Source organism: Mixophyes fleayi, chromosome 3 (assembly GCF_038048845.1).
Source record: "Mixophyes fleayi isolate aMixFle1 chromosome 3, aMixFle1.hap1, whole genome shotgun sequence".
In the NCBI taxonomy this organism is placed as follows: domain Eukaryota; kingdom Metazoa; phylum Chordata; class Amphibia; order Anura; family Limnodynastidae; genus Mixophyes; species Mixophyes fleayi.
In genome coordinates, this window is record NC_134404.1 from 287,968,590 (window position 1) to 287,982,261 (window position 13,672).

Genomic DNA, 13,672 nt, shown 5'->3' on the forward strand with positions numbered 1-13,672 from the left:
CTTACCTTCTCAGCGTCTTCTCTGTTTCTGTCTTCTGCCCGCTCTTCAGCTGCCTTCCAGGATCTGTACTGATGACATGGGCCGCGCGCAGCGCATGTGACCAGGAAGTGTCGGTGCACTGACCGTCAAGTGCACTGACTGCTCGAACCGGCCCATCTGACCATCGGCCCTTCTGGCATGTTTTTAAAGCTTTTTGCAAAGATCTTAGCTACCCAACTTGCTCATGTTATTCCTTCCCTAGTCCACCCAGACAAAGTGGGTTTTATCCCCAATTGTCAAGCGGTGGATAACACGAGAAAACTCATTAATTTAATTCATGCTGCTAATAAAAGTAAGACTTTTGCTCTGGTTGTGGCCCTTGACGCGGAGAAAGTGTTCGATCAAGTATCCTGGCCCTTTATGCAAGAAGTCCTTAAGGCAGCTAATATTCAAGGCCTCTTCCTCAATGGAATCAATTCACTATATCACAGCCCCTCAGGAGCAGTTTTGGCTAATGGTTGGGCCTCCCCGGCCTTTACAATTCATACCGGTACTAGGCAGAGATGTCCCCCTTCTCCCCTCCTTTTCGCGTTAATGATGAAACCACATGCCGCTAGAATCCAGCTTATCCAAAATATTTCTGGAATTTGTAGCGGCTCTAAGTCATCCAAATTAGACCTTTACGCAGACGATATTCTCCTTACCCTCACAAATCCGTATGTTTCGATCCCTTCTGTTTTTTCTAAAATGAAAAACTATAGTCTGCGTTCTAACTTTAACATTAACTTAGACAAAACTGAAGCCCTAGCCTTCAATTTCCAGTCCAATACGCAAAAACATGTGCAAGATACTTTTAACTTTAATTGGCAAACACAACACATTAAATACTTTTTACGGCCAACTTTCCACCTTTAATAGCCAGTTTAAAACGCGACCTTAGCTCCTGGTCACCTCAATACTTATCATGGATTGTCAGAGTAGCCTCGATAAAAATGAATATCCTACCCAGACTTTTTTATTTATTTTAAACTTTACCAGTTTGTGTTCCTTCATCAGTTCTCAAAGATTTACAATCTAATATTTCTCAGTTTGTATGGTCCAGCAGACGTCCAAGAGTCTGCCTAAAAGTCCTCTATTGACATGCTCAAAAGGGAGGTCTGGGTCTTCCCTGCCTTCATAAGTACTACTTGGCTCCACATATCACTCATGCAGTTTTATCCCATGCATATCCTCACACTAGATTGTGGGTTGACACAGAAGCAGATCTTCTCCAGATACTATCCCCCAGTACTGGCTAGATACAAAGGACATTCCTCCTCTACACACTCTCCCCCCTACAGTTCGTTTTCTCTTGAATTTTGGAAATTTTATACGCGCTCCTTTAAGCTTATAAACAACCCTAATGTTTCCTCTTTGGAATAACCCTGCATTTCCTACGGGTATGAACCCCAAATCTTTCTCCCACTGGACAAAATATAACATTATGTTTTTACCTGACGTAGTTCATATGGGATTTTTCCTGACCTTCCCTGAGCTCCGCGATCCACTCCATCTCCCATCTTCTTCCTTTTATCAATATTTACAGATACGTCACCTTTTCAACAGCCAAATAGACCCACAAATTGCTGTCCATCTCCCCTAGAGACATTCTGTATTAACAGGTCGTCCTCTAAAGGACTAATTTCCACTTTTTGCGCATTGCTGATGAATAACAATCTACCTGATAAAGAGCTACATGAGCTGCGTTGGGAGGAGGATATGGCTGAGGATCCTGAAGAATGGTCTGATATTCGAGAGGCAGTTGCCAAATCCTCAATTTGTACGCAGATAAAAGAGAATGCTTATAAGCTTTTGTTTCGCTGGTATTTAGTCCAGGGGCGGATCTAGAAAAAATGTCTACCCCGGGCGATTTAGGCCCCAAACCCCTTTCTGCCATCTAAGGCTGCCGGCGACTGCACACTATGTGCAGGTCCGCTCGGCAGTGACAATGTGCTGCCCGGCTGCTCTGATTGTTAAACACAATCAGAGCAGCGGGGCAACACATTGTCACTGCCGAGCGGACCTGCACATAGTGTGCAGTCGCCGGCAGCAAGCCCCTGCAAAGTGCTCATTACCATCTCTGCTTTGACAAAATATTTTCTAGGGACATTTTTGTGCTAAACAAGTGCATCTACACAGATTACAGGCGATAGTTTCTTGGCGGATCCTTAAAGCACTACAAGTATTTCATGTTTACTAAATGTGATAATAGTGTACTTTTTTTGCATTTGAAATACTTCTCTTCAATAAAAGTCACCAACAGAGACATTAAGAGTATTTGGTAAGGAAGCCATTTTACATGCAGTAAAATTGGAATTTTATTGGCCAGCTGTGTAAAAGCAGGGACAACAGTTTCCAGGGACAAATCTTTAAAACTTGGCACTGAGTCTGGAATGTAGGGACTGTTGGCAACTATTATTAACTACCAGTGAAAAGGCCATAGCTAGTTGATGAAGCTGCTAATAAATAAAAACCTTTAAAAAGTAAGGACTTGGGAAGACAGCGCGCTACAAAAAAGGTGAAATAAATGGGCGCGGACGCGTTTTCCATGAACGCGCCCACCATCATTCCCCACAATCAGATCCGGTCAGGAGCGCGCACACAAGCGAGGGCGCGCATGTCCCTGTACATAGAACTGCAAACCTTGCACAGGGAGTAACATTATCACAGATTGACGGGCACCGGAGAGAGTCTACTGGGTCACTCGCCTTGTTCTACCGCTCACTTCCTTTCATCCTGCACACAATATGGAGAGAGATGCTGCGGATCAGGGCATCGGCCACGGCTCCATGTCCCGGTTCCTGGACGGAGGCTTCTGGGGAATGAAGAATGAGCTGCGGAGGCAGATCGCCGGGAGCCCTCTCTTCCAGCAGAGGTACCGCTAGCAGTGTACTGATAGCTGTGATTGTACAGGTTAGGGCTTAGTGGAATAGTGCATTGAGTGGGCCTTTTAGTATGTTATACACTTGGCTGTTGTAATGGTATTTTCTTACTTGTTGGAAAAATGTGCTTATTGGAAAGATGCTGTTTACAGGTGTATGGGGAGGAACTTAACTCCTCTGCAACAGAGATGGGCAACCTGCTGCTCTCCTGCTGCTCTCCAACTGCTGTAGAACAAACAGTTACAGTATGCTACTGTCAGGGCATACTTGGACTTGTAGTTCAACAGCTGGTAGGGTTCAACAGGTATCTGAGAATTGATTAACTAGTAGACAGTATCTCTTGATGAGGTTGGACTTGGGAGCATTATTAGATTCAGACATAGTGGAGGGAAATATGCAGTACTAATGTGATACATGGCTCAACTGTACTGATTTAGTAGAAATTAACCTAGCATCGTTCTAGACATATGGGGTTTGAGTTGAAAGGAAATGATATGAGTGTATGGAGAACACACAGGCTGGTTTAAAACATAAAGAAAAGTCTTTTCTTTGCAAACTTCTACAATAAGAGTTTTTATGGCAGGATATGTAATGTATGTTTACTTTATAGGTTATATAATCCCATTATATAATTATTCACTTAAGTATTTCATGTTACAGTCTAAAATGATATACACGCACTTGCACACCATAATGAGTCATACTAAAGCAACAATAATTTGACAAACAACCCACTTAAGTAGAAGCAAACCAGTGGGCTCTGTGCAGTTAAATGGACATCAGCGGTGACAACATGTGATGCTTTGGGGACCCACTTGAGGTATTCCCTTTGTCAGATAAATACGCTGTCCTTTAAATATTCCGTGTTCTAATCCCTAGTCCAATGTACCTAATGGACCAGAATCAACAATAAGTCTTTATTGACCTTATTGACGTCAAGTAGTCATTGGGGAACTATTTAGAAATACTACAGAAGTAATTAATCGTGCAAAGTACAGAACCACAGTTTGTCAATGGGAAGTGGGGGAGGGTATAAATAAAATCTGACAACTGGCCTGAGTAGTAAGTGATGCTGACACCATTAAATATGCTTATGCATAAGATGAACAAATCTATTTAATTAATATTAGTGTTAATTACAGGATTGAAATTGATTGTAGCTCTAATAGTTAATGCAGGTGATAGGCACAAGATAAATATGTAAAAAGAATATTCATGATCTAAAATAAATGTGCGTGTATGTATCTTGTGGAGTACAGTTTCTCCTTCTGGGCAGCAGCTGTTTGTGCAGCTACTTTTTGGGTGCTGAACTTAAGGTGGAGAATAAGCTTTGCAGGATCTTGCCTTGTGTCCTGCGCTGCTCTCTCTTGGGGGCATATTTAACAAGCACTGCAAAAAATGAAAAATAGTTTCCAATCCTTATCGTATTGTTAAGGATTGAGCTATTTCTCATATTTACTAAAAAATCTCCACAGGAACAGCCGTTCCGAATAACGGCTGTCCTATGAAGTGTATCACTTACCTTTACATTGGCTCTTCACTTGTGGTCTTGATTGCGATCTGGTTTCCTGCTTTAAATCTCTATGCGCATGCACCGATCGAAAAATTGGGTATGCGCACAGAGAACCCTACTGTGCACTGTGAAGAGCAAACAGTTGTCATGTGACAGGGAGGAATCACATGATCCCTCCACACATGCGCTGTCCAGCTCTGCTCTTCGGAGCAGAGCTGACAGTAATGAAAATCCAAGAGAAGACTTAAATTACGAAGTACATTAACATAAGTGTACGAAAAGTACTAATTTTTGGAACTTGTTAGATTGTGTTAGGGAGCAGTGCCCATACAATTTATGGGCACTGCTCAGAAAACGAAATAGAATGCAAAGCAGCAGATATCCACGATATCTGCTGCGATCAGAAATTTGAAGGATCCTTCAAATTGCGGCTGAATCACGGTAAGTGTGCTTTGAGGACATTACACTGTTTGATAAATAGGCCCCTTGAAGTGGCTAACCAAATCCCTGGAATGAAAAGTGAACAGAGGTAATGTAAGGACTCTTTCAAGTGTCCATTTATAAATTCCCAAACTAAATGCTTGCCTATGAGTTTTACCTCTATCTTTAGTACTCTGAACTGAAGTCACATATTTATGACTACACTACAGAGCAAGACTACAAGCCTGTCAATCACACTCTACTGGTAAATGTTGTAAAATCGAGAAATACCTCCTTCCAAGCATGCTACTCTGTTGTAAATAATTTAAAGAGGGAATTATAGATATATTTAATTAAGTAGAAAGACTTCAGTAATTTCTGTAACATTACTCAGGCCTGCAATACATAACCTTTGACATATATTTTTGTAACATACTGTCTTTATTGTCTTTTTAAATACTTAGGGGGGATTTGTTGATGTTCTGGGAAACACACTTTTTCTTTTGAACACCTGATTGCTTTTTCCTGAATATTTTGAAGGTGTAGCCTAATATTTAGACCATGTACATTAGTTTCTGTAGAAGGGTTCTTCACCCACAGGCAGACAACATTTTAGATCCTCTGTCAGGGAATAAAACTGGTATCAATGTAAATATAAAATGAGTCCAATATCTGAAACAGCGATCCCAGTGTACATTACTGACGTGTTTCGTCTGTTGAACCCAGACTTCCCGGATGTGGAATACCATTAATATACCAGCATTGCTTTGATTGCTATTTATCTTTAAGCTTATGGGCCAATTTGTTGGATATCTTGGAGGAATTTTATTGTGATTATATCTTTATATGAACTACCATATATTTACTAGTTACATGGACATACTAATCAATGTCACACATTGCACCAGCTAAACCTGCATTATGGTCACTGTTCTCACCTGTCTCCCTCTTCCTGCATTCACTTGCTGGGCTGAACTGAGTATGCACACACCTGGTCTGCTCAATACTTCCTGCATCCTCTTGATTGCCTAATTGTCTGTCAGCTCTATCTATTTAAAGCACCTGCTTCTCTACCAAGTTGCCAGATCTTCAGGTCTACTCTCCTGTTCAGATGTCCTGTTCCCTGGCTCCTGTTTGCTGCCTGTTCTCTGAAGTCTCCAGCACATCTATCTGCAGATTATCACAGCCTCTGTGTCTACTCCACTATCCAGTGGTAACGCTCTGCAGATTATTGCTACCTGTTCTCTGTGTCTCCTGCACTTCTACCCGCAGATCATCGCCACCATTCTCCAGTATGACCTGCATAATTGCCTGCTGTTCCTTACTCTCAGTACATTGGCTCTACCGTTGCCCTGGGAAACTGCCTCTTAGTGTGGTGCCCCAAAATCTGAGTACCCTGGCGTGTATCTATATGTATTTAATTTGTTAATTTAATTTGTTAATTGTTAAAAGTGTTTTTAAAGATTTAAAAAATAAAAAAATAAATATATATATATATATATATATATATAATTTTCTTTAGGGAGAAGTGACAGTTGGGAGTGGTTGGTGGTTGCCATGAGTAACAGGAAGGAGGAGTGTGTGGCATAGCAACAAGTCCACTGACTTTGGTAATAACTGTGAACTCCCAGAAGGCAGTGGGAGAGGAAAGTTCTGAGGGAGAGAGATCCCTGTGTCTGCATAGACTGAGAGAGAAAAATAGGAACAGAATGAAAATCGGACAAAGTGAAATATAAGCAGATTAAAAGTGAAGTAAGTGTAAGAAGAGAAGAAGTGAGCCAAAGAGAGGTGTGAATAAAAAGGAAAGTACTGAAAACAAATAAGCAGTATAGAGATCTGTGACATCACACTAAACAGACTGAGCTATGTAAATGTTACAATGTTGAGCTGTGTCCGTGGCGCTCCACTAAGATATGCCGCCCTGCTTGTATCAGAAAAAGTTCACCACAACTTTACAATAACATGGACATATATAGATCGATACATACACTAGGCGCTGTCTTCACACACACTGGGAAGAAGAATGTATATTTCATATAGGAACAATGTCCAAATTTCAATAATTCAATAGTAGAAATAATCAGGCCCTCAGAGGTTCCAGCTGATGCAGCAAGTAGCATGAATGTCCAGAAACAATCAGGTAAGGACAACAGGAAATGACATCACAGGATGGGACAACAATAACCAGCCATGTTATTGTTGTCCCATCCTGTGATGTCATTTCCTGTTGTCCTTACCTGATTGTTTCTGGACATTCATGCTACTTGCTGCATCAGCTGGAACCTCTGAGGGCCTGATTATTTCTACTATTGAATTATTGAAATTTGGACATTGTTCCTATATGAAATATACATTCTTCTTCCCAGTGTGTGTGAAGACAGCGCCTAGTGTATGTATCGATCTATATATGTCCATGTAGACTGAGCTATGTACTGAGAACAGTGTGAGAGGAGAGAAAATAGAGAGGTCTGTGAATACACACAAAAGAGACTGTGTAATACAAAAGATCATCAGTTTATTTGGCATGAAAAAGTAATTTATGGGCCCCAAACACGTGCAGCACTTCTACTAAATTCCTGTGCACAGTTCAACCCAGGACTGAGTGTAAAATATGGTAACGTTACCAAGATAATATGGGTGCACCAAATGTTTTAGTTGAATATTAATGTTAAGTGATTTACCTGAAAATTGATTTATTGTTATTATATGTTAAATGCTATTGTGCTCTATGTTGATCAAATTAATATTTTGTCATTACCATTGAGTTGAAGGGGTCAGTGGCGCGGTTGCTTATCAAAATTATCTTTACCGCATTATTAATAAACCCAAGTTATTTGTCCAATCCTTGTCCCTTTCATTGAAGAATTTATCTCCTGACCACCGGATATCCGACCAAAAAAGAGCCTGACTCGTGTCTGGAGGACAAGGTAGGGGAAGGAACTCCCATCAAGTACTCGGCCACCACATTAGTCTCCCAGTCATTGAGCTACTTCTCATCCGTGGCATCCTCTGTTATCATCTTGGTTCTCAATACAGCCTCGCTCATCAACCCCTAAGAGGGCAGCGACCTGCAGTCTGGGAGCAGCTAACTCCAAACTCCCTTGTGGGAGTCCCTGGCGAACACCTCCCTCACCGTTAGACTCCGCGCCTCTTGGGAGGTAATATCACGTAAGCCGGCTGTACGGGCAGTCCTCTGACCCTAACCTTTTTCTGATGTCTTCGATAAAGCCTGCTCTGAGACTTTGGCTAATCATTGTGTCTGGGATTACCCTATCGATCTCCAACCGGGTAAAACACCTCCCAGAGGTCAGGTGTACCCACTATCTATACCAGAGACCCAAGCAATGGCTGACTACGTCAAGGAAAATCTCATGCACGGTTTTATTCGCCCCTCTACTTCACCAGCAGGTGCAGGATTCTTCTTTGTAAAAAAAAGGACGGGTCTCCACATCCATGTATTGATTATTGGGGTTGACCGAATTTTTTTCGACCTCCTAAAAGGTGCGTAGGTTTTTACCAAGTTAGATCTCTGAGGGACCTAAAATTTGATCCGCATTCGTGAAGGGGGACGAATGGAAGACTGCTTTCAACACCTGAGAGGCTACTATGAATACCTGGTGAAGCCTTTTGGGCAGTGTAATGCCCCAGCAGTATTTCAGAGCTTTGTCAATGAGATCTTCAGAGACTTGCTTTAGTCTTGTGTTGTTGTATATCTAAACGATATTCTGATATTCCCCCCCCCCCCTAAGATCTAACTACTCATTGTCACCAAGTTGCTGAGGTACTTACTCATTTGCGAAGAAACCAACTATTTTGCAAACTTGAGAAATGTTCTTTTGAGATGACTCATACGACCTTCCTGGGATACATCGTGTCAGGCTCTGTCTTACAAATTGATCCGGGTAGGGTCCGTGCCATTCTCAAGTGGCCTCTTCCAACTGGCCTCAAGGCAAATCAGCGGTTTCTGGGATTCACCAACTATTACCGTCAATTTATACGCGGCTATTCTACCTTGGTGGCCCCTATGGTGGCACTTACTCGAAAGGGAGCTCAGACCAAAATTTGGCCTCCTAAAGCTATTGAAGCCTTTAATATTCTTCCTTGTAGAAGTTGAGGCCTCTACCGTGGGAGTATGAGCGGTACTCTCACAGTGTTTCCCACCGGAGAACAAGTCCCATCCCTGTGCCTTCTTTTCTTGAAAATTTTTACCAGCTGAGGGAAATTATACTGTAGGACAGTGATTCTCAAACTTTTGCAGTTCGCGGCACCGCTAGAGTCTCCATAATTTTTTCAAGGCACCCCTCCAATATAATTACTGAGCAGTCCTGTTTTAGAAGTAGTTGGGTCAAAAAATTGTAATAAGTATTTAGGTCAGGACAGAAATACTTATTTAGTTGTATGCAAAAATGCCCCCTCTGCATCCAGACACTCTGCCCCCTCTGCATCCAGACACTCTGCCCCCTCTGCATCCAGACACTCTGCCCCCTCTCACGCTGTCCCTCCTCCTCTGCCCTCTTCCCCGGCTGTGTCCCCCTCCACTGTCCCACTCACGCTGTGTCCCCGTCCACTGTCCCTCACGCAGCTGTCACTGCGTGAGAGAGGAGGATGCTGGGTCCCGGCACCGCGCAGATTGGTAAGTTTTTGTGTTTGTTTTTTTTTCTATTGCTGGCCCACGGCACCCCTGGGAGCCGCGGCGCACACTTTGGCAACCGCTGCTGTAGGAGATAAGGACCTCTTCCATGAAATTAGCTCTGTCAGAGTAGAGATACCTTTTGGAAGGATCACAGTTTCCTGTTAATATTACCACCGATCACAAGAATCTGCTTTACCTCCAAACAGCCCAGTGCTTAAATCCTCGCCAGCCACGCTGGCCCCTCTTTTTCTCCCGCTTCAACCTGCACATCACTTTCAAGCCAGGCTCTCAAAATAAGAAGGCTGACGCCCTCTCTCGGGCTTTCCCCCATGAACTATTAGCTGTCCGCTCAGCTAAAATGGCCAATGAACGTCAAGCACTTTCATGCTGATCTCCAGCGACTACCTTTTCTTGTCACAAACTTGTAATGAGTCATTGGGGCAGCACGGTGACTTAGTGGTTAGCACTTCTGCCTCACAGCGCTGGGGTCATGAGTTCGATTCCCGACCATGGCCTTATCTGTGTGGAGTTAAGGCCATGGTCGGGAATCATTGTGTTTGCGTTGGTTTCCTCTGGGTGCTCCGGTTTCCTCCCACACTTCAAAAACATAATGGTAGATTAATTGGCTGCTATTAAATTGACCTTAGTCTCTTTGTCTGTATGTGTATGTTAGGAAACTTAGGGACTGATGTGAGTGAGTTCTCTCTGTACAGTGCTGCGGAGTTAGTGGCGCTATATAAATAGATAATGATATAGCAGATGTGTTTCCATCTCAATCCAGAGATTATGCTGCCGGTATATTATTTCTAAACCACAAGATAAACAGGAGGGAAAGTGGCGTACAGTGGAAGTGGTTAGATGCCTCAAAATATATATTGGAGCAGCCCAGACAGTCAGAACCATGGATAGCCCGTTCATGTTGTTGTGGTCAAGCAGCTTCTCTTTTCTTTTAATCCCTCCCTAGTGGCTCCTTGCATTGGTAAGGGCTGACATGTCCAGGAAAAAGGAAAATTGTTATACTTACCGTAACTTTCTTTTCCTTGCCATTCCCCATGTTGGTCTTGTAATTCTGATTACTCCAAAGAGTGAATTTGGCTAAGAATAGGTGGGGTTTGTGACTTTAATTAGAGAGGGTTCTTCTGTCCTATCGGGAAATGGGGGCTAATATAGGGAATGGAGAGAGAAAGAAAATGATGGTATAATCATAACAGATCTTCACTATTTTATCCCAGCTTTATTAAAACACTTAAGTTGGTGTGTGTGACACTATTGTGCGAAAAAAGTGTGAGTATCGCGTAGAATGATGATGCTTTCACCTTGAGTATTTCTGCACTCTGATACATTGTCCCCAAGTTCTGTGATGGCACAGGAGAAAACTATAATTCAGACCGTTATCGCTGGGTTCTATTAAGGTGTTGGACCTTTTATAATGTACACGTATCTGGTGTCTGTTCTCCGGAGAACTAGCTGACTCTGGGATTAATATTTGGGGTAGCCCTAATTGTGTAAAAGTAACTGGGCGAAGTCATGGGAAAATGTAAGTCTTTTTGATTTTTGCCTATATAGTACTCCTAAAATAAAAATGTATGTATTCCAGTCTACTACCAATAGGAATCTCTATAATTTATGTGAAGAAACAATAAAAAATGATTACTTGCACGTGTATACTATTAAATAATAATATACTATGAAGTCTATTTATTAAGAAGCGATCGGCCATTAAAACAGCCATTGCGTAATTTATGAAGGGTTCAACGCTTTCTCCTGCGATAACTCATTTAACATTTTTTAATGCAGACCCCATTTATCAATATGGAGTCTGTGAAGTTCTCCATTTTATTAAGCTTTGAAAAGCTTTTAGCAGCATGGTAACGCCATCTCAGGATGTCATTTACAGTGGGTTCCAGCTGAAGCCTCTCCGGCTACGCTGGATCCCTCACTGTGGAAGTGTTATGTGCATATTGGGCTGCTGGTAGATAGTAGAAACAGTTTGTGGAGGAGGGGGAATTTCACCGGCACTTTTAGAGCAGCCCCGGCATGGTAAATTGCATTGCTGTGATTTTCAGCTATACATATTGATTAAAACCGCACAAAAGTATTAAATGGACCCTTATAAATGAAAGTTATCCCCTGTGAAATAGGTACTTTGTCAAAAATGTGAATATTGAACAATATCTTCGAGTGGGTTTTGCCTCCTTCATTCCCTTCCAGTGTGAAGCGCTATTGCTCTGAATATGCTCTCTGGGCTCCTCCATTTGCCAAACACACATCCAATAATAAGTGATGACTTGTAAGGCAGTATACCTCAAAGATAGTATATCTCTCAAGCTTATCAGAGCTGGCTTACTGTGACTAAGGTGGGTGATGTACAACCGTTCATTGTGCATCATGTTACCCACCTTTAGCACAATAACCAGGCTCTGATGAGCCTTTGACATACATGTCATCTTTGAGGTGTGTTGCTTGATAAACTAGCAATTTCATTATTGAAAAATTTGACCATTTGCCTTGTAATGAAGAGATAAGGGACTAGAGCAGGGGTAGGAATTTGATGTCAGTCCATAAAATCTAGGAGCCAATTGGAACTTTTAAGGAGCCAGGAAAGATGTGAACCAATAGAAACGACTAGCAAAACATTTTGCACCAGCAGTAATTCAGGCTTATTGGCTCCCTGGCTGCTAATATTTGTCCTGACCTCAATTGCTAATAGTACAGATAAAAAGTATTCTAAAATGTCCGAAAGGAAGTGAATCATATGCATCTTGTTTAATTTGAGCCATAATTAAGTCTATTGGTGGTATTAACTAAATTAACGTGGAAGTTATAGACAAGTGTGACACTAACTCTATCATTTTATTTATATTGTGATTTTGTTTTTTGTTAAAATATCAAAGTATTGCATGTTTTCTATATTGTTGTGATATGTGATGTTTTTCAGCTTTTGAATTATTTTTCATGTTATTTATTTCCGAATTTCAACATTTGTGGGTCGTAGACTATGGCACAGAAAATCAGACTGGAACAGCAGACTGGGGGATGTTTGAGACATTTGAGTACTAGTCATGTGACCACTACATTTTTAAGCTCTTCCTCTTTTTATTCTCTCATTGAAGTGCTCACAGGGCTCTATTTAGAGCTGTTTCTGCCCCACTGTGATTGGAAAAGGAAATAGATTTTATATATAAGATATCTTTTATATATTGAACTTGTAACAAAAATACATATTTTTGCATATCTGGGTTGCCTGGATAGTAACCCCTGTCTTAATATGTGTGTAACCTCTACAGATAATGTATACTATTATTTAACTCCATGTTAATGTAGTTTTATTTTTTAACTATTTAGATTTGTCACAATATGAGGATTGTAGTTTATTAAAAAATTAAAACCTTAAAAATATATTAACGCTATCTCTTCTCATAAAGAGGCATGGTATCTTCAAAACCTTGTCCAACCGTATTCCATAAAGTGAAGTCCAAAAGCAATCAGAGAGGCACGTTCTAACATATATTTGGACCTGCCCAAAAATATTAGCCTATTGGGTATGGGAGGTCTCGCGCCTACTGTGCACTGCAACTAAAAACCCTTGGACCTTTGCTACCTGCTGCTAGAAACAAGCACTCAAACTGGCCTAACGTATCCTGGCGGCAGCCAAATGCCTCATTGCTAAGTCCTGGACACAGACACACCTAGACACACACGTTTTTATTGCATCATGAGGACCCATGTCTGGAACATGGTGCATATGGACACCCCTTTCCTAATGCCCTGTGAACATAACAATCATAGGGGTATGTGTTAGGAGCGGGTTGCCACTTATGATTTACAGTTTGACTTTACTCAAAGTACTGACATGAAGTGCATGGTGAGGAAAGCTTCATGTATTTTGGCTGTCTGAGGTCATCCACACATCCGCTTACACTGTCACCTAGCCATGAAGGTTACAGGTCATCCACTGCGTATTGTTTCAACAAGTTTGATCCTTTCTATCACTCCAATGTGTTGAAACGTGTTAGAGTATTGACACATCAGCACCCCTTTGGTTGCCGCTGCTGTGCGGCCCAGGGACACTTCCATGTTCCACATGACTGTTCAACAGAAGTACCGGAAACTGCTTCAAATATGGCCAGCAACCATCAAAAAATCTGGGACACTACTCAAGGGACATAATAGTGCAAGATTGCCATCTGTTCCTGAAAGTTGCAT

General features: G+C 41.7%; 1 protein-coding gene across 4 annotated transcripts in view; it reads left to right on the forward strand.

Annotated features, from left to right (window-relative positions):
- The first annotated feature begins 2,614 nt into the window (after positions 1-2,614).
- Positions 2,615-13,672, forward strand: part of ACOXL (acyl-CoA oxidase like) — a 368,095-nt gene continuing 357,037 nt past the window's right edge. For all 4 annotated transcript variants that reach the window (XR_012689756.1, XM_075203751.1, XM_075203752.1 and 1 more), the window contains exon 1: positions 2,615-2,893. Coding sequence is in view for 3 of the 4 variants with exons in the window: in XM_075203751.1 (XP_075059852.1) it covers positions 2,766-2,893 (128 nt within the window). In the remaining variant the exon portion in view is untranslated. The remainder of the gene's footprint in view (positions 2,894-13,672) is intronic.